General features: G+C 42.1%; 1 protein-coding gene across 2 annotated transcripts in view; it reads left to right on the forward strand.

The window, feature by feature from the left end:
* nckap1l (NCK associated protein 1 like) overlaps nucleotides 1-21777 on the forward strand; it is a 165353-nt gene that overhangs the window by 31879 nt on the left and 111697 nt on the right. For both annotated transcript variants that reach the window (XM_051672270.1, XM_051672271.1), the window contains 2 exons: nucleotides 7942-7990; nucleotides 8366-8522. In XM_051672270.1, the coding sequence (XP_051528230.1) occupies nucleotides 7942-7990; nucleotides 8366-8522 (206 nt within the window). The remainder of the gene's footprint in view (nucleotides 1-7941; nucleotides 7991-8365; nucleotides 8523-21777) is intronic.

Consider the following 21777-nt stretch of genomic DNA (forward strand, 5'->3'; position numbering starts at 1 on the left):
CGTTTCTCAGGTAAAGTGTTACAATCCATTAAGAAAAATGAGGAGCTGCACATTGTTCAAGTTATTCTCTGAGGAATAAAGGTAGCGAACTTGAGTCCGAAAATAACGTTTTTAAAGATAATTTTACTTTTAACATTTTGTTTTAATTGATGATGCATTTTGTAGCATGTTTATTTCCCGTTTGTTTTTGACATTTAATGCAATTGCTGGTTTGTATTTTAAGAGCATTTAACATGCAATAAAGAGAGAAGCAACTTGAAGTACTATGATTTATTACTAATGACCAAACATAAGGAAACGTTTCCATCTTTTCTGTTGTTGTTTTTTAAACTTGTTTATATTGCATTCATGTCAGATGAGGGCCCCCAAACTTAAACATATCTGGAATTTATTTTGTTGTATTCATCACCCGTGAACACTTATCCAATCATTCCACTCAAATTGGAAGCTATAACTGGACATTTAAGATATTTAAAACAGTGATTTAAGTTGGTCTGAATACATACATGGAGATGAAATAAAATAGAAATATCAGGAGAACAACGTTAATATTAGGCTAATATTGATTATTCTGTTCATTCATTGTGTTTTGTGGTGTAATTTTCTGTATTTCTGTAAATTTGTGTCTTTGCTACACAAAAGCTTTGGAACATTTCCACCATTATTACCCAGAAAAAAAAAAAAAAATACACTTCAGTGAACAGACACTGACTATTGATACTACGATTGATAAAGTTTACACCAGAAGTTTCTATTCCCAACAAACACTCAACAGAGCAGACCGGAACTAGCCTGTAACACTGCGTGAAAAAGGTCTATTAGGCCAGATTCACATACTGTATACTCCGTGAGCAGGCATGAGCGAGACATGAGCAGCACGTTTTCATTTCGGTGCCCATGTTAAAAGATTACAGTAAACACACTGCAACGTGAGTTGCGAGGTGAAGCATCCCAAACGTGGCAGTGTGCGGATAGTTTCGGTGTTGAGCCTATTGAGCCTATTTCTCTGGTTTGCATTGAAGTTACTGAAAAGAGTCGATCAAAATGGATCACGTGTGGGAGCACAGAAAGTATTTTTCACCAAGAGTTAATGGTGTGAGTCTACACCACCCCTCTACTATGTGAAAATGCTAGTGAGGAGTTTATCTGTCACTTTTCAATGTTAGTTTTTCCGAGAACAACGTAGGTAAATTGGACCTGGATGATCACATTCAGACAGCTGACACACTGCACTTCATGATACAAGCATTATATTGTAGCTTACGTGTACTTCTGCTTTATTTTTACTTAATAATTTGTGTTAAAATGTGTAAATAACATGAAATTTCAAACAGTGACAGCTCGTATTATTTCACATACAAGTTCATGACATTAAAGAAAATTACATTTGTACTTTTTAAAATGTATTTGTCACCCCACATTTTTTAAAGGCTTAAATATGATTAAAACAGTTGTAAACGTAATATAAAATAAAACATACACTTTCACATGTATATGCACACTGATCAGCCACAACATTAAAACCACCTGCCTAATATTGTGTAGGTCCCCATCGTGCCGCCAAAGCAGTGCCAGTTACTGGAGACTTTGTCAGTTCGAACCAGTCTGGCCATTTACTGTTGACCTCTCTCATCAACAAGGCGTTTCCGTCTGCAGAACTGCCCCTTTGCTACGGTCGGCCATACTGCCAGTCCGAAATTGAAAATTTCTTTGAAAACCTACATTTTCGAGCTCCTCTTAGGCCATAAGTCCAATTTGCATGAAATTTGTCGTGACTCATCTAAGGACATCTATGGACTCTCACGATAAAAAGTTATCAAGATAGACCAAATGGTTCTCGAAGAGTGCCAAGGAATAGATGGCAAGATGCCAAAAAAAAGATCTGAGGATGTATTGGAGACTCAAATTTCATAGTTACTGAGATAAACCCCTCGTGACAACTATCCAGGGTTGCGTTTCCCGTACAATGCCATAACTCACTGTTTAACTAGCATAGTATGATGCAACATTGGAGAAATTCACTAGCTAATCATGACTGTTTCCCAAAACCGTAGTAACTATGTCCATAGACGGAGGGTGAATGATGCGGTTCGCACCAACAATGTTATGCAATGATGAATCAAAGTTTTGAAAGATAAGGTAAAATCTAGTAAAGAGAGTCTTCTTCACAAGTTCAAAGAATGTTTCTGATGAAATTTTCACCAAAGTCATACAGTGCTGTCTCGCTTCGAGTTTTATTGGGACTCTTATTAATTTAAATGTGAATGGATGTATAATTAAAAGGGAGTGTTACAAACTTGTATAAACTCGTTTTCGATGCGTCCATAATCAAATAAATAAGTTTAAATCCAAGAATTACACTACTTAATTTAAAATTTATTAAGAATTTTTATAATTATTTCAGAAATGAAGACATTCTCCTTGCGTATGCATGCAGCAATTGGCTGCAGCCACTCAAGCAATGTTAGATTAATTCAGCCGCAGCTACTGATCTAGAGTCCGCTTATACCTTCTCGCTAGTAAGGTTTGGACTTGTGGTGGGGAAAATTATCTTATACCAGCAGTTACATGCAGCATCATCCCTAAGCTGCAATTGAAATTCTCCATCAATACTTATATTCCTTAATACACACAACATGCCTGTGTCCAGGGGGAGACCAAGCCTACCCCAGCCTTGCACATGCTCCATCCATTACTGTGGCATATCCGTTGTTCGAACCATGTTGGCTCAACAATATAGAGCTGTCGTTAATTATTTTACGCAGTGAGTAGAGTAATAATATCTGCGAAATTTGAATGTATGTCAAATTCTAGCACGTTTAGCTGGACACCAGAAAGACGTTTATTTCAAGAAAGCTGCTTAAGACACGGAAATGGCATTCATGTTTTTATACACTGTGAAATCGGCATTCTCTTTACCCCATATACATGCAGCTCGGTACATTTTTCCTTCTTACATCATACTCCGGGGATCCCCCGCCGGCATTTGAGCACATACAAACATGCGTACTCTTCAAAAACCTATAAGAATGTTGCATGTGTTTACATGGCCACATAAGTGTATTCTGACAGAAACCTAGGTGTGTTAAATCACTTACCTGGGCCAGGGCCCAGGAGCCCTCTACACCCCTGGTAGAATGGGCTCATAGCCCTACCGTGGGCGGCACGTCCTGGGCGTGATATGCCATAGTTATGGTGTCAATGAGCCAGTGGGAGATCCTCTGCTTGGAGACAGCACTTCCTATCTGCTGTCCGCCAAAGCAGACGAAGAGCTGCTCAGAGATTCTAAAGCTCTGCGTGCGATCCAAATAGATGCGTAAAGCATGCACCGGACACAGCAACGTCAAGGCTGGGTCTGCCTCCTCCTGGGGAAGCGCTCACAGGTTCACCACCTGGTCCCTAAAAGGGGTCGCGGGAAACTTGGGCACATAGCCCGGCTGGGGTCTCAGGATCGCGTGAGAGTAGCCCGGACCTAACTCCAGGCACATTTCGCTGACAGAGATGGAAGTGAGCGCAGTCAGGAGGGCAGTCTTCAAGGAGAGTTCCTTAAGCTCAGCTGACTGCAAAGGCTCAAAGGGGACTCTCCGTAGACCCTGAAGGACTACAGAGAGGTCCCATGAGGGAACGAGGTGTGGTCTGGAGGGGTTCAGCCTCCTAGCGCCTCTCAGGAACCTGATGATCAGGTCGTGCTTCCCTAAGGACTTACTGTCCACTGTGTCGTGGTGTGCTGCTATAGCGGCTACGTACACCTTCAAGGTGGAAGGGGACAGCCACCCTTCCAACCTCTCCTGCAGGAAGGAAAGCACCGATCCGACTGCGCATCTCTGGGACGGGAAGACCACCACTTAGCGAACAGATGGCACTTAAAGGCATACAGACGCCTCATAGAGGGGGCCCTAGCCTGAGTGATCGTGTCTACCACCATGGGTGGAAGACCGCTTAGGTCCATCCTCAGGGGAATTCGCCGGGGGGGTGGGGCTGTGGCAAGGAGCGTGAGGTCCGAGAACCACGTCTGGGTGGGCCAGTAGGGTGCTCCCCATCCTCCCTGACCTTGCACAGGGTCTGTGCAAGTAGGCTTACTGGGGGAAACGTATATTTGCGCAGTCCAGGGGGCCAGCTGTGTGCCAGCGCGTCTATACCGAGAGGTGCCTTGGTCAGGGCGTACCAGAGCGGGCAGTGGGAGGATTCTTGGGAGGCGAACAGGTCTACCTGTGCCTGTCTGAATCGACTCCAGATCAGCTGGACCACCTGAGGGTGGAGTCTCCACTCTCCCCTGAGGGTAACCTGCTGTGACAGCGCGTCTGCTCCAGTATTGAGGTCGTCCAAGATGTGAGTGGCTCGCAGTGACTTGAGGTGATGCTGACTCCAGAGGAGGAGACAGCGGGTGAGTTGTGACATACAACGGGAGCGCAGACCATCTTGACGGTTGACATATGCTACCATTGCCGTGTTGTCTGTCCGAACTAACACGTGCTTACCCTGGATCAACGGCTGAAACCTCCACAGGGTGAGCAGAATTGCCAGCAACTCGAGGCAGTTGATGTGCCAGGTGGGGTACCGGCAGGCAGGTGGGGCCACACGGCGGGGCGGAGCTTGAGGTGCCACACCATGTCGTGGCCGTGCTGAGTCTAGGGACATCGAAGCACTTACCTGGCTCCTTGTGACCACCCCGGAACAGCCTGGGATGGGGGAGGAAGGGGTCTGTCCTCGCAAACCGTGGAGACTGTCACATCGGGGGTAGATCTGTGCCACAGCTGGGCACACAGTGGCGGGCAGACCGCAGCTGGAGCGCCAATCCTGCAAGGATAAAAAGGTGGACCTTGGTCGTGATGACGGCCGTGCACAATGTTTATATGACCCAGGGAATGAGGAAACCGCTCTTTTGCTGAACTGTTGGGTACCGCAGCCACTTGGACATGCTGCGAAATTAAATGAAAAGGCACCAAAAGATTCTCCTCCCGGCCCTCCACCGGGGAATGGAGTGGTCTGTTTACCAGCTCCAAGGTGGGTTTTGTCGTTGCTGGGTCGCCCGTCTCAGGGGTACTCAAGATCCCGCACCCTGCCTGCTTATTGCCAAGGGCGTCCCTTTGGCCCGGCCCCGGCGTGGAGCCCACCGCAGGAAGCAGATGCCACCCGTCTCCGTGGGTTCTTGGCGGTCGGCCGTGAGACGGGTGGCATCTGCTTCCTGCGGTGGGCTCCACGCCGGGGCCAGGCCAAAGGGACACCCTTGGCAACGATCTTGTGTGGGATCTTGAGCCGTGCCAGGGCAGGATATGCCAGATAGCCTCTGCCTGCTGTTTCACCGCCGAGAACTGCTGGGCAAAGTCCTCGACGGTGTCGCCGAATAGGCCAACCTGGGAGATAGGGGCAGTAAGGAACTGTGCCTTGTCGGCCTCACCCATCTCGACCAGGTTGAGCCAAAGGTGGCGCTCCTGGGCCACTAAGGTGGACATCGCCCGCCCGAGAGACCGCGCCGTCACCTTCGTCGCCCGGAGAGCGAGGTTGGTCGCCGAGCACAGTTCCTGCATCAGATCTGGGTCGTAACTACCCTCGTGCAGTTCTTTTAGCGCCTTGGCATGGTGGACCTGCAGAAGAGCCATGGCGTGCAGGGCAGAGGCGGCTTGTCCAGCAGCACTGTAGGCTTTGGCTGTCAGGGACGACGTGAACCTACAGGCCTTGGACGGGAGCTTTGGGCGTCCGCCCCAGGTGGCGGTGCTCTGCGGGTATAGGTGCACCGCGAGCGCCTTATCCACCGGAAGAATCGCCGAATAGCCCCTGGCCGCCCCGCCATCGAGGGTAGTGAGGGCGGGGGAGCTGAAAGATTGGGACCGGGCAGTAAAAGGTGCCTCCCATGATTTTGTCAGCTCCTCATGCACTTCCGGGAAGAAAGGTACTGGAGCAGGGCGTGGTTGCTTTGAGCGGCGCTGCAAGCCCAGGAACCAATCATCGAGCCGTGAGGGTTCAGGAGAGAGCGGAGGGTTCCACTCTAGCACGACACTCGCGGCAACCCGGGAAAGCATGTCCGTCATTTCCGCATCAGCCTGTGACTGGGTGACCGTCCCCGAGGGGGGGAGCTCAGCTGAGGCTTCTGCGTCCGACTGGACAAGCCCGCTCTCCGATGCTGGGCTCAAGAGCTCATCAGCTTCGCGGGCTCCGAACAAGAGGTCGAACTCGCCGTGAGACGAGCCGGCGGACTCGTCCGGAAGCACAGTCGGGGCAGACGAGCATGCTGGGGAATGGGAGGTCCGTGGGGAAATACCCAGCGGAGGTGGTCCCATTGGGGTCCCCAAATCGCCCCCAGTGCTAGCCGCGCTGGCCTCATACCCGTAGGTAGAAGGACCAAGGCGGGGAGCCGCTGCAAGCCTTACGAAAGCAAGCCGTGACCGCAACGTTGCCATGGTCATGTTCTCGCAGTGAGTACATGATCCATCCACGAACGCTGTCGCTGCGTGGGTCGCACCACACACAAAAGACAGCGATCGTGGCTATCTGAAGTTGAGAGGTTACGACCGCAACCAGGAATAACACACAAACGGAAAGGCATCTTTAAAAAGATGCGTCTTTAAAAAGACGTTCGTGTGTGCCGCTCTTTTAGAGAAATATACGCTTTTAGAAAAATATACTCTCTTTTTTCTGCCAAAGCGCCCAGGGGCGTTCTCTGCAGTGTACCAGTGCAGAGGAGGGAGAAGCCGCTGAAATGCGCTGTCAGATCCAGCAGAGGTGAATGAACAGTCAGCTCAGTAAACATCGACCGTTCATCTCCGAAGAGAAAATCTGAATGAGTGGTTGCACGCCAGCTCCTTTTATACCCGTATGTCCGGGGGAGTGGCATGCAAATACCACTCGCCAATTTTCATTGGCCTTTTATCAAAGACCAGAGGTGTCTCGGGCTCCCAAGAGTGACCCCTAGTGTCACTACATTGACACAATGTCAAGTGAGTGACAGATAGGGAAGAACAGTTTAATATATCCAGATGCAATGTGATATATCCAGATGCAATGTGTTCGATGTGTGTTATGTGTAAACCCTGACATTTAGATCTATAATGTTGTTGAGCTGGTTTATTCTCTTCTGATTGAGTTTAAAAAATGGCTCTATTCGAGAGGCTGCTGGATGTCCAATCATAATAGTGGGCATTTACATCGAAGTTTTAAGGGGGTGCTTATGCGAGCATTTCAGACAGAGGGCTAAAAACAGGGTGGAAAATTATAATTTATTACTAAATTATGACTGTTTAAATGCAAAAAAAAAGATCAATAGGGAAGATAATAAAACTATATAAAAAAGAGCATTTCATGACCCCTTTAAGTCTTACAGAATGAAACATCTATACAGTATATATATATATATATATATATATATATATATATATATATATATATATATATACACACACACACACACACACACACGATATATATGCATGATGTGCATGATGTTTCTGCAAAAACCCTGGAATAAGCAGTTTAAGTGGATGTAAATGAGGTTTTAAATCTTAAAGATATATACAGTATTTAGAATGAAAGATATAGAAGCCTTAGTGAACTCAAATGATGTTGACTCCATAAACTAACAAGAAACTATGCATCTAACCACAGGTGGAGAGTTCGAACCACACAACTTTGCGATGCTGTTTGCAAATTTTTGTTGGAACTATGGTTTCAGAAAACACCAAATGTTTTAACTATAGTGGTAACAATGGAACTTGTGAGGTATATTATAGTTGGCTAACGATGCTTTTAGGAAATGCACCCCTGTGTGACAACTAGCCCCAGTCTTCCCTATATAGATACATAGATATACTGATTAAGCTAGGGGGGAAAGATAAAGTTATATGAAAATAACTGACTCAGCTGCATAAAAAATTACTTTATTTTGATGTTATACTGTACTGTAAATGGCTGTTTGTGTTAAGGACTGGCTGTGAATGTTGTTTATAGATGGCTTGTGAGTATCTGTCTATGGAGGTGATGGAACGCTGGATTCTTTGTGAGTATCTCTGATTGACCAGCACACAATCTTCATGCAATTTATAATTTCATCACTGGAGTATCTGTTAGATTGCAAAGTTCAATTACAAGAGCTTAAATGTGCCACACAAAGAGACAATAATTTTATTTCAATTCATTTAAATGAATAGTTCATGCAAAAATGAAAATTCTTTCATTATTTACTCACTCTCATGTCAAAATGCCTTTAAATAGTTGCTAAGGTCTTGCTGATGTATGCAAAAAGATGTTTCCATTGTTACCTGCCTTAAGTGAGGAGCTAATGTGGGTGTGTTATTTTGTTATAAATGTTTAGAGAACAGAAATGTCAACATACGCTATATTTGTAATGTAATTATTGTCTTATGATTGTCAGTTGGCTTCCTGTTGTGCCATAGCAGTCTACATACAAACACTGCCTCTCAGAATTTATGGAAGATGGCTCTTCGTAATGGTCTGTACATCACGGTCATCAGAGATGAGGTGTTGAACATACACAAGGTCTCAGAAGACATCTTTGATGGTCACAAAGGGTAACACATGCACATTATACAATACATACAGTGTACCTGACAGAAATGTCTCTTAGTAAAGTAATGATTCTCAGTATTTTATTTTTTCCTCATTACAAAATTTTCCACAAATAAATGAATTGTACATTTGAAAACTCTGTTTAAAATGATGTACAGTCACATGAGATTCTAGTCATATCAAAAGCCGAATAAAAGCTTCTACACGGAGTGGGTTGCCTCATGTGGACAGACATGATGAGATCACATTATCAGCTGAATACTACTAATTTTATCTTGGTAACAAAGTCAAGTTAATGTATTTGTATAGCGCATTACACAAAACACATCATTTTAAAGCATCTTTACAGAAGGTCATGCCTTAATGTCCCCAGTGAATAGCTTTATAGAAAATCTAGGATAGTTCACCAAAAAATGAAATTTAATTCATTATTTAGTCACCCTTGTGTTGTTCTGTACCCTTATTACCTTCTTTTTTGGAACACAAAGGAAGAAATTTGGGAAAATCTCCTGCTCATTGTTGTGGATAGTGACCATCTCTTCAAGCTTCATGCGACTCGTGCCTTGTTCTGAAAGCATATGATAAGGTTTGGAGCAAAACGAACCAAAATCTAATTCATTAAGTGAAAATCTTGACTGGCCGTTGCTTTCATGAACACACCCAGGAGAGAGCACGAGAGCAGCAGTTCACCCAGCCCCTGTTAGCGAGATAGGGTGTTCAAGTGAAAATTTGCTTTGTTGTTGCTACAACCGTAACACCGCAGCGATATTCACAATAGAGAACACAACACAGCTGCACACATACCAGTGAAGTTCGATTTCCGAGTACTCCGGTTCATATAAATAAACCTGGGAACAGAAATGCATCTCCTCTTCCACTTCAAACTCTTCAGACATGTTTTGTAACTTCGGTTTACTGGTTTGTGTGCAGCTTTGTTCTCTGTTGTGAATATCGCTATGGTGTTCCGGTGATGATCGCCTCATCTCACGAGGGCTGTGTACTACTGCTCTCATGCACTTTCATGAACCTGCACAGGAGAGCAACAACCGGTCAAGATTTTCACCAGATAATTAAATTTGATTTCTTTTGTGGAAAATTGCCAGAGCCGATTTACCAGTATTTTTCAACGGGTCGTATCCACACATGATCTTTAAACAAAGATTGCAGTTGATTTTCTGGAAAAGACTGTGTGTGTGAAAGGGACTGTTGTCATTGCATGTTCTTGTTGTCTTCTGAGGTTCTTTCTTAAATTGACCAGGAGGTCAAGAATAAACAGTTTGACAAGAAGCTTGAGTGTAAAAAATTTACCATTTAATATCAAGATAATTAACTATAATTTGAAGAAATAAATACAAGCATCAAAGACACATGAATTTAATTGAACATGTTTAAAAAAAGAAAACAAAATAACACCCGCTTTTTTTTTTTTTTTTTTTTACTAATGTATGCCATTTATTATGATTACTTTCACTCAATCAATTATTAGTACATTTTTTCATTAGTTAATTGTTTCATTTTATTTCACTTCAATCAAAATGTAGTCATGGCAGTTTACCTAAAAGAGCACAAAACATTCGGATGCCTTTTGCACATGATTTACATGTGGTCAGAAGCAGGTGTACGTTTGTTCGTACCAACAAACATTCTGAAATGTGAAAACTTTCATGAATATGAAAAATTTAGGTTTGTGCGGCTTTACGAACTATTTACACAAAAACGTTCTGCTAGTGTTTCATGAATGAGGCCCCTTAAGAGTTACCAGACTCAGCTGGGGAAGGCAGTTTTGTGGCTTTATGTTAAATTCTTCAAAAAATGGACTGTAGGGGTATATAGTCAGTGGTCGGTGAAGTGTCTTTTGCTGTTGAGCTGGTTGGCAGGCTTTAATTGGCGATAGTTTATTGTCTGTGAATTCCATTTTAAGAGACAAAAGAGATGCAGGCAGATGTTTGACCATCAATTTGTGTTCGACTGGCATGGGCCACAGTAGTACTTTAGGTAGTTTATTGTCTGTCAAATCCATACGAAGAGACTGAAATCCATTCAAACCCATGTTATTGGACACTTTAACCCGCAGAATAAATTAATCATGTCTGACTGAGAATAGTCCATATTAATAATAGTCTGTATAAAAACTGGTATGTATGTACACATGTATGTATGCCAGTGTAACATCAGCAAAAAAATAAAAAAATACTGAGTACACCGGTAACACTTTATAATAAGGTAACATGAATAATCATGAAATACCTTAATTAATACTTAAAAGCTTGAATTAGTAATGAGTTAAGGCATGGAATAATCAAGAGAACAGAAAGAAGAGCTTATCTTAACTACGATTGGAGTCCTATGGATTGATGCATGAATAACGGCCACCTTAATTATATGTTAGTGCATGTTTGGGAGAAAACTAAATCAAACAGGCTTTATAAGAAAGAATGATAAGTACTTCAACCTTTGATTTTAAAAGTACATAATTTAATATTGCAATAATTTAAAAAACATTATAACTTTTGCTATCTGCAGTTTCGCCACAAACATCATTGGATGACGCAGGATTATTCCACTATTATTTACATGTATCGTCCTTATCAAATGTAGAAAAACGCACGAGTAATTACCAGCAATTATTTGATCTCAACCCATTCTGCGTGATTCTCTGTCCCTTTCCCTTCATACTCACCCTACCACTCAGTTCACTCTTCATCCAGATGCAAGCCATGATTGCATCTCTGCTCCCATCACTTCATGACAAGCCACCAAATGATGCTAAACGTTTTAATTGGGATGAATACTAATTGTAGTACATGTGAAGTTTATATTAAGTGTATAAATTTGTGCCTATGTAAAGTTAATGCATAATATTGACATGACAATTCACCAGTTGATGATAGTTTGAGTAGTTCACAATGAGTTAGTAATGATGTGCCACACCAAGTACAGTCATGACATGACTGCATTAACAAGTCATTGGTTCATGATAAGTGTTCAAGTAGTTTATAATGAGTTAGTAATGATGTGCCCCTCTGAAGTCATGACATCACCTTTAAAACAATACTGAAAGTGTCCATCTTCCATCCAGATGTGTTTAGAAATGCTTCACAAGTTAGTATTTTTGAAAAAAAACATTAATAAAATTAACATGAAATAAAACATAATTAATGTTTCTAATCTTGGTAAAAGCCAGAAACCATTTAATTGTAATATCTACATTTGAATCAAGCAGTTGCTAACCTCCAACTGTAAAAGTTAACAGTTAAGGAATAGTTCACCCAAAAATGAAAGTTCTGCTATTGTTTACTCAGCCACAAATCATTCCAAACATAAATGACTTACTTTCTTCAGTAGAAAATGAGGATAAACTTACTGTAGAATGTACTAGTCATTGTTTCCTTGCATCCTTATTAAAGCTGTGAAGTTCCAGGCCTTATTCTTGCAAGTGCAGCAGTTATACGTCCATTGTTTTTGATTGAACTTGAATTATTAATGATTGACAAACACCAGGAATCGGAATCTGTTCTTTAATATTTCCCAGGAAAAGTCCTATTAAGACACAAGGCATTTTATATTTAACATGTCAAGTTGAATGACCCTATGAGCATCAGCCATGCTTTTCAATAATGAATTTCAATAATACATTAAATATTAAATTTATGCATTAACAGATTATGTTAAAGAAAATAAGATACATATTTTCCCATCTAAAAAATAATAATAATAATAAATACATGTAAAGATTTATTTTTAGTCCTCAATTTCTAGTTAAATATAATAATATTCTAGACATGAGGACCTTCTAGACAAGACCACAGCAAACACCTAGAGTGCGCCGCTAATGAGTGCCCCGTCAGAAAAAAACCTTTCGTTCTGGGCTGAAATGTAGCAAACTGTTTGCTCTTGCTTTGGATGAAGTTCACGCAACAAATGATTGAATGTTTTCATCCACAAATGTCCATGGAAAAATAGGCAAAATAAATTATTAATGTTAACAATAATAATAATAATAATAAATAAATATTGTCATTTTGAGTTTTGATTTTGAGTTTTGATGAAACTCACCACCATGAAAGTATTCCAGCAACACCAAACATCCGGGCTGATCACTCTGGTTTTGCCTCTTTCTTTGTCTGTGTGTTCCCTCATGTCTAATCTGTTTGTTTACTAGTGCCATGTTCTGGCTATGAACCGTGGTTTCTACGCAAGGGCTGATTTGTCACATCTACACAATTCATCAGCAGCACCTGTTCTGCATTCAGTTAATTACTCTCCCAATATAACCTCCTCATGTCTTCAGTCCTGTGCCATATTGTTCCTTGTGTGCAGTCATAGCTGTTTGCTCCAGAGCATACTAAAAAAGTTGCCAGTTGATCCTTGTTTTCTGCCAGTCTGTTTGCTGGTCCTGTCCTGCCAGTCTCTGTCCCAGACGCCTGCCCACCCTGGTCCCGGAGCTATCCGTTGGTGTGTTTGCCTTTGTCCCTGTCATCATCTCCAGTGTTTGTCTGGAGGGATTGGTTCTTTTACCTGCTTACCTCTTCTATTGCTCCAGTCCCGTACCAGTGTCCCTCCATTCCTCCTGGTCTGTGGCTTTGTGGGTGAATTTCTGATTCCAGTTATTTCTCCATCATCCTTCATTCCACCATTTCCACACCAGGCCATTGGCTCCCAGACTTCTGCCACCTACACATCTATAAAAGTCCTGCTCCAGTTAGATTTACCCTCCCACTGTTCAATAAACAGACCTGTTAATTTGTCACTCTTCTGCTATTGGGTCTTCAATCGCAGTCCTGATAGAACAATCTGGCCAAGATGGACCCAGCAGAGGACACTGGATTCCGGACTGCACTTGCCCAGCAAGGAGCCCTTCTTGGTCAGCATGACGAGCAACTCTCCTCTTCCAGAAAAGACTTGAAGTCCATGTCATCACAGATTGGGGAGTTTTCCTCCTGGCAACAACAGCTCAGATGTCCATCAGAGTCCATCCTCCCCACCATGACTGCAGACCCCACTGCCGCCTGTTCCAGTCCATTGTTTTCTTAGCCCCATCTGAATCCTTCTGCGTCCTACTCCAGTGATCCTAAGACCTGCCGAGCCTTCTTGTCCCAGTGTTCTCTGGTCTTCTTACTTCAAACATCAAGGTTGCCTATGTAATCAGTCTACTCACTGGTCGGGCCCAGGATTGGGCAACTGCGGTATGGGATGTCCAACATCCCTGTTGCTCTACTTTCCTGTTTGACCGTCCATTCATGGTCGAGAGTGGGCAGGCTTACTGAAAGAGATTCAGCAGGGGGAGTGTTCCGTCTCAGAGTACTCCATGACTGGAATAAGGGTGCACAATGGGACCAGTGTTTGCATGGTCTAACTGAATAGATCAAAGATGAGATCTATTCCCTGGATCTCCCACTGCGATTGGACAATTAGGTTGCTCTTGCCATCAGAATGGATAATCGGTTGAATCTCTGTCAACTGTTTCGTCAGACTCATGTCCTAGCTGACCACCCTCATCACCCATCACCAGGTCGATCTGTCTGGTTCATGTGGTATATCATGACCTGAGGGCAGTCTTCAGCAAGTCCCGGGGTGCATCTCTCCCTCCTCACAGTCCATATGACTGCGCTATCGACCTGTTGCCAGGTATGAGGGGTGTTTGTACTCCCTTTCCCCACCAGAGAGAAAGGCTATGGAGAAGTACATTTGGGAGTCTCTAGCTGCCAGCCTGATTTGTCCTTCCTCCTTACCAGTTGGTGTGGAGTTCTTTTTTGTGGGGAAGAAGGAAGGGTCGCTTTGTCTCTGCATTGACAATCGGGGGCTGAATGACATCACAATTGAGAACCAATATCCCATAGCGCTGAAGTCTTCGGGCTTTAAATTACTGCAGGGGGCATATGTCTTTATGAAGTTGGACCTTTGCAACACCTACCACCTGGTGCGTATTCGGGAGGGGGATGAGTAGAAGATGGCATTTAACATCCCCACAGGGATCCTTGAACACTTGGTCATGCACTTTGGGCTTTCCAATGCCCCAGTCTTTTTCTAGGCACTTGTCAATGATGTGCTACGAGATATGGTTATTCACTTTGTATTTGTGTACCTGGTCGATATTTTGATTTCCCAATCTGTCCAGAAACACATTTATCCCATCTGCAGCGGTTTCTGGAAGACTGGCTTTTCATCAAGGCATAGAAGTGTGCCTTCCATGTGCAGTCAGGTCAGTTTATGGGGTTTATCATCTCAGCCGAGGGAGTACGGGTAGTTTTTTGTAGTCTGGATCAATCATAAGAACCTTGAGTATATTCTGTCTGCTAAACTGCAAAATTTGCAGCAGGCACTCTGCTCTTCTTTGAGCGAATTGGATTTTACCATCTCGTATTGCCCAGGGTCTAAGAACGTCAAGCCCGATGCACTATTTGATGGGCCTAGTTGTCCTAACTCCCCTGGAAACTATTGTCCCGACTGGCAAATTGGTGGGTGCCGTGTTATGGGAAGTTGAGTCACGGGTCAGGAGGGTGCTTCCGGCTGTGTGGTTCCAGAGGGGGTCATTCCTCTAATGTCGCCTGTCACCTTGGAGCAAAACTACTCTCGCTCTGGTTCGACAATAGTTGTGGTGGTCAGCCATGACACGAGACATTCGCTGATTTGTGTTGGCTTGCTCAGTCTGTGTGCAGATTAAAACTTCTAGCCAGCCCCCAGCTGGATTACTCCTGCCATTCTCTATGCCTTCGAGACCTTGGTCCCATATCACGTTGGATTTAGATTTTGGGCTTCCCCCATCCCAGGGCAACACTGTTTTAACAGTAGTGTACAGATTCTCGTAGGCCACACATTTATCCCTCTGCCCAAGCTTCCCTCAGCCAGAGAGATGGCTACTGCTGTCGTTGACCACGCCTTCCCTATTCACGATCTTCTAGTGGATGTGGTCTCCGATAGGGGGCCTCAGTTTGTGTCTCACTTTTAGAGGGAGTTTTGCAGACAGCTGGGGGCAACTGTTAGTCTCACTTCAGGGTTTCACCCCCAATCTAACAGCCAGACTGAGCGGGCGAACCAAGACCTGGAAAGAGTGTTTCTCTACCTGGCTTCCCAGAACCCTTCCTCCTAAGCCCAGCGGCTGACATGGGTTGAGTACGTTAAGGCCTGGGCTGAATGCTATCATTCTAAACCTCCTAGATATTTCATGGGTCAAAACGTTTGGTTGTCCACCAAGGTAATTCCTCTTAAGGCTACTTCTCACAAGCTGGCCTCTAAATATATGGAACTTTTTCTCATTGTCAAGGTCCTCAGCCCTGTCGCTGTCCGCCTTGTTCTTCCTAGATCTCTCAAACGCATCCATCCCCTTTTCCATGTTTCACATACAAATACAACCCCAATTGTGAAAAAGTTGGGACAGTATGCAAAAGGCCATTAGAAACAAAAATGAGTGATTTGTAAATGTACTTTGACTTGCATTCAAACAAAAACAGTATAAGTGTAGTGGACAGCAAGAAGACAAAGGCATTTGTTAAAACTTTATAATAACTTTCATTAATAATTCATTTACAAACATTTTATAATGCTTAACAGATCATTAGTTAACGTATATTTAGTTAGGATATGAGATAATGTGCCTGTTAATGTTTACTAATGAATTTAACTAACATTAACTAATGATCTGTTAAGCATTATGTAATGTAAATTCAAATTTTTTGTTATTGATATTTTGGTATAGATGTTATTCCTATATGGCTTTGCACTTTTAAACATCTATAAATTATTTTTTTTATTTTTTTTCTCCCCTTTTCTCCCCAATTTCGCAATGGGTGCTAAGCCCTCGTGGTGGCGTAGTGACTCGCCTCAATCCAGGTGGTGGAGGATGAATCTCAGCTGCCTCCACGTCTGAGACAGTCAATCCGTGCATCTTATCACGTGACTTGTTGAGTGCATTACCCCGGAGACGTAGCGCATGTGGAGGCTCACGCTATTCTCCGTGGCATCCACGCACAATTCACCACGCACCCCACTGAGAGCGAGAACTACATTATAGCGACCATGTGGAGGTTAACCCAACGTGACTCTACCCAACCTAGCAACCGGGCCAATTGGTTGCTTAGGAAGCCTGACTGGAGTCACTCAGCATGCCCTGACTCCAGGTGTTGTAGTCAGCATCATTACTTGCTGAGCTACCCAGGCCCCCAACATCTATAAATGATTTTAACAAATGTTGCAAAATGATGAACAGATCATTTGTTAATGCACCTTTGAATGCTTACAAATGTATTTACACTTTTTCATAAATTATTTATAAATAAGCTCATGTGAATTTTTACATTTACAAATGTTTTCAGAAATTATTAGTATTTTTCACCACTTCACACACTTCATGTTTACAAATTATTAATTAATGTCCAGCTGATTAGTAACCAACTGTCAGAAAATGCAGAGGCAAGACCCAAAAGCAGAGTTAAAAAATAAGGGGGTTTATTTAAACAAAAACAAAGACTAAATCCAACATAAACTCCCACAAGGGAGAAAAACAAACATAAACTACCCCGTAAGGGAAACAGACAATCCAGGCTGGGGCAGAGGAGAACGGGTCAAAGGACCGACCGGACCGAGCTGGGACGAAACAGGACGGACAAACAGGACTGAGGTAGGGGAACAAACAAGACTGGAAACAAGACGAACTGGCACTGGACAGCAAACATGAGGAGATAAATAAAACGGGTTAACAACACAGGGATGGTGTGACTAATAAATTAATAATGGGCAAACAAGGAGGTATGATTTAAGACAGAGAGACATGCGGTGATACAGAAACAAAACAAAGCCACGTGCTCTCACAAGACAACAGAACACCCAAATGGCATGAGCGCACATCACCAAGACAATAAGACAATATAACCAACAAACAAGAAGAGAGAATGCGTAGCAACACCAAACAAAGCGATGCCCCGCATTCTCACACTAAACAAAACCTGAGCGTACATTGCGAGGCAAACGCCACATGATGCACGCAACAGGCGACTAGAACAAGACAGGACACCTGTGCGAGAGTCCGGCCACACACAAACCCGATATCTCAGACCGAAGTGACCGAACCTCATCACAACGTGAAGACAGGTTGCAACCCGGGTGCGCAGCGCAACGCGAGCACAACGCGAGGCGCACCCGTGTTCGTGAGAGACAGACATAAACTATTGACGCGAGTGCATGCTGCCAAGATGACATAAGCGCGATGAACCCATGTGAATAACAGACATACCGAACCAGACAGAAAGTCAGGACTCAGACACCATACTCCAGACAAAAAACAAGACAGACCGAAGAGCGCACAGTAGGGAATACAACCGAAACCCAAGACAGACATGGGACAATAATGCCACAGTCCTGTCAGACCAAAACCCAGACTGACAGAGTGACAGGACTGTGACACCAACATCTGTAAAAGCCACACATTTACCATTTGTTAATTAATGTGAGTATGCTCTTACTATTTACACATCTTTACAAATCATGTATTAATCATTTGTTCATATTTTTGTAGTACCCAATCTAAAGTTGAAACTATTCATACATTGTAAATGTTTCTAAATGTTTATTTAGTACCTTCATGGGCATTCAACTTTGAACTACTGAAACAAAGTTTGTGTAAGGAGTGTTTGTTCAATTTAGCTGTATGCTTGATACAGACATCAACAATAACACATAATAACAGGAACAGCCTACACTGATAGAAAAACAGTTTATTGCCTTAATAACAGATTTGTGATTTAAAAAAAGAAAAGAAAAAGAACAGGACTCAATTGTGCCATATCACAATAATAGTAGTAATAATAATAATAACAATAATAATAATATATACACTGGTGGCCAAAAGTTTGGAATAATGTACAGATTTTGAACTTATGGAAAGAAATTGGTACTTTTATTCACCAAAGTGGTATTCAACTGATCACAATGTATAGTCAGGACATTAATAATGTGAAAAATTACTAATACAATTTGAAAGAAAATGTTCAGAACTTCTTAAGCTACTTCAAAGAGTTCTCATCAAAAAATCCTCCACATGCAGCAATGACAGCTTTGCAGATCCTTGGCATTCTAGCTGTCAGTTTGTCCAGATACTCAGGTGACATTTCACCCCACGCTTCCTGTAGCACTTGCCACAGATGTGGCTGTCAGTCTAGCTGATCCCACAAATGCTCAATGGGGTTAAGATCTTTTCCAGTTATCTGTTGTCCAATGTCTGTGTTTCTTTGCCCACTCTAACCTTTTCCTTTTCTGTTTCTGTTTCAAAAGTGGCTTTTTCTTTGCAATTCTTCCCATAAGGCCTACACCCCATCTCTTTACTCTTGTACATGAAACTGGTGTTGAGCAGGTAGAATTCAATGAAGCTGTCAGCTGAGGACATGTGAGGCATCTATTTCTCAAACTAGAGACTCTGATGTACTTATCCTCTTGTTCAGTTGTACATCTGGCCTGCCACATCTCTTTCTGTCCTTGTTAGAGCCAGTTGCCCTTTGTTTTTGAAGACTGTAGTGTACACCTTTGTATGAAATCTTCAGTTTCTTTGGCAGTTTCAAGCATTGTATAGCCTTCATTCCTCAAAACAATGATTGACTGACGAGTTTCTAGAGAAAGCTGTTTCTTTTTCGCCCTTTTTGACCTAATATTGACCTTAAGACATGCCAGTCTATTGCATACTGTGGCAACTCAAACAATGAACCAAATAGCTTTCAACTATGTTTGGTGTAATGGCAAGTGATTTTCTAGTACCAAATTAGCAATTTAGCATGATTACTCAAGAATAAGGTGTTGGAGTGATAGCTGCTGGAAATGAGGCCTGTCTAGATTTGATCAAAAATTACTTTTTGCAAATAGTGATAGTGCTGTTTTTTTACATCAGTAATGCCCTGACTATACTTTGTGATCAGTTGAATGCCACTTTGGTGAATTAAAGTACCAATGTCCTTCCGAAACAGCAAAATCTGTACGTTATTCCAAACTTTTGACTGCCAGTGTATATACACATCAATCTTTCAATGTTTTTTTCATGAAAAATATTTACCAATACAGATTATGACTAACAAATACATGTTGTTTTCTGGATCTTTCGAGCAGGTTCAGCAGGTCTTGCAATAAACCGGTATTACACTAAAAGTTTAAGGAATGAACGCCTATTGACAGAAACTGTCATTTAAAATGAATCAACAGCAGTTTAATTTGGTGCCTTGGAGCGGGCGATCATTCTGTGATCTCTGATTAGTGGATCCATGAAGGACCTTACTTCAGGAGGATTGTGGGTAGTGTAGTACTTCACCGGGAATTCGACCATTGCGCTAGTTTTTTGACAAAATTTCACGACACGCAAGCAGTGAACCATCACTTGTAATAATCGAATAGGTATATTTTTTCTGATTTTGAAAATATTGCTTCATGGATAAAAGCAGCCATTTCACTGACTCTGATCGAACAGAAGTGAATGATCCACCGCCAGAGCATAGGAAAAAAAGGAAACATTAAGAGGAGTCTAGCGCAATGATAAGTGTTTAATGTGAACACTGGGAAGAAATCCGTAGTTGTTCCCCCTTGCTGTCCAACCTGTGGACCGTCAACGTTTAACCGTCGACCAGGGGGAACAAGACTCTTACAAGAGTAAAATGCTTCTTATTTGCTTTTACACAAGGTAGAGACCTATATATTTTTAGTTGATTACTAAGGTAACACGGTTATTTTTTTTTTACATTTCTTTGACAAATGAAAAAAAAATTCTATCTCTCTTGAAAATTTGAAAACGTTTTGCTCCCAAAGTAAGTCTTGTTATTATTGTTGTTATGTGTTATTAATGTCTGTATCAAGAATCAATTTCTGTATCAAGAACTAATATCTGTAACAAGTACAACGTAATTTAACAAACCCCCATTTACACAAACTTTGTTACTGTAGCTCAAAGTCCAGTGCCCATCATGATACTAAAAAATCATTAGTAAACCTTTATAAACATTAATAAATGATTTGCAAAGATGTGTAAATAGTAAAAGCATGCTTGCATACATTAACAATTACACAGTATATGTGTTGCTTTTACAGATGTTGGTTACTAATTAGCTGGACATTAATAATTTGTAAATATGAATAGTGTGTGTTGTGAATAAAAAAGTTTAATGACATCTGTAAGCTTTTAAATGTACATTAACAAATGATCTGTTCATCATTGTGTAAAATGTTTAAAAATAGTTTATAGATGTTAAGATCTGTTAAGCATTATATAATGTTTTTAATGATTTATGAATGAATTATTATAAAGTGTTACCAAGGCACACTACAGGGGATGGAACTTCACCTTGATGTGATCAGACCTTACATAAGCAAATGCCTTTTGCCATCAGATAAGACTGAAAAGACTATTTCCAGTCAACCTTTTTGGAAAACAAAGTGCCCTGCAGAGCAGTCTTACATCATTGGCCATGTGGCCAAATCAAAGAGTGTACAAAGAACAAATCTTCCCATACAGAGTTTAACTCCTACAGTATAATTCACACAAAAATGAATCACATCCACTCCATATCAATTCAGAGAATGTTATAAGCTTAACAACATCAATTTGTGACAAAAGTTCACACAAATATAGCTGTTAATTTATAAATGAATGCATTGGGGTTAGTTCACCTTTCAGCGCCATATTTGGAAACTTAATGTTCAGCACAATGCCAAGAGTATTTTGGAAGTGATTTGGAAAGTGAGCAATTCATAGGTAAAACCTTAAAGACACTTTTCTAACTGTGAATTTTAGACTCTGCAAACGAGTTCCACACTGTGTGCGCCATCTATGATCTTAACAGCCAATCAGGACACAGCTATAAAAGTACTTTTCAACAGCCACACATTTATTTGAAGTTTCCAGTTCACAAGTAAGGAGACAATAACAGAATAACACTCGACCAAGTTCTGTGTCTCCAGTCCACAGAGGAAGGGGACAAAACAGCAAGATCAAGTTCTTTCAGAGACCTTCCGGAGAGACACTAACAGAACATGAAATATCAAGGTTCTGAGTCTCCGCTCCCAAGAGAAAAGAGCCACTAACAGAATAACACTCCAACATTCTGGTCTCCCTCTCGGAGAGGGAGCAACAGATAGATCCAATGCTCTGAGTCCCCGGCCGTCAGGTAAGAGACAGCAACATATCGACCAAGAACCAAGTCTCACTCCAAGAGACAACAGCAGCGCCGAGTTCTGTGTCCCCATACCAGGGAGAAAAAACAGATACACCCAGCAACAAGGTAAAGCTCT

This window comes from Myxocyprinus asiaticus, chromosome 35 (genome assembly GCF_019703515.2).
Source record: "Myxocyprinus asiaticus isolate MX2 ecotype Aquarium Trade chromosome 35, UBuf_Myxa_2, whole genome shotgun sequence".
NCBI lineage: Eukaryota > Metazoa > Chordata > Actinopteri > Cypriniformes > Catostomidae > Myxocyprinus > Myxocyprinus asiaticus.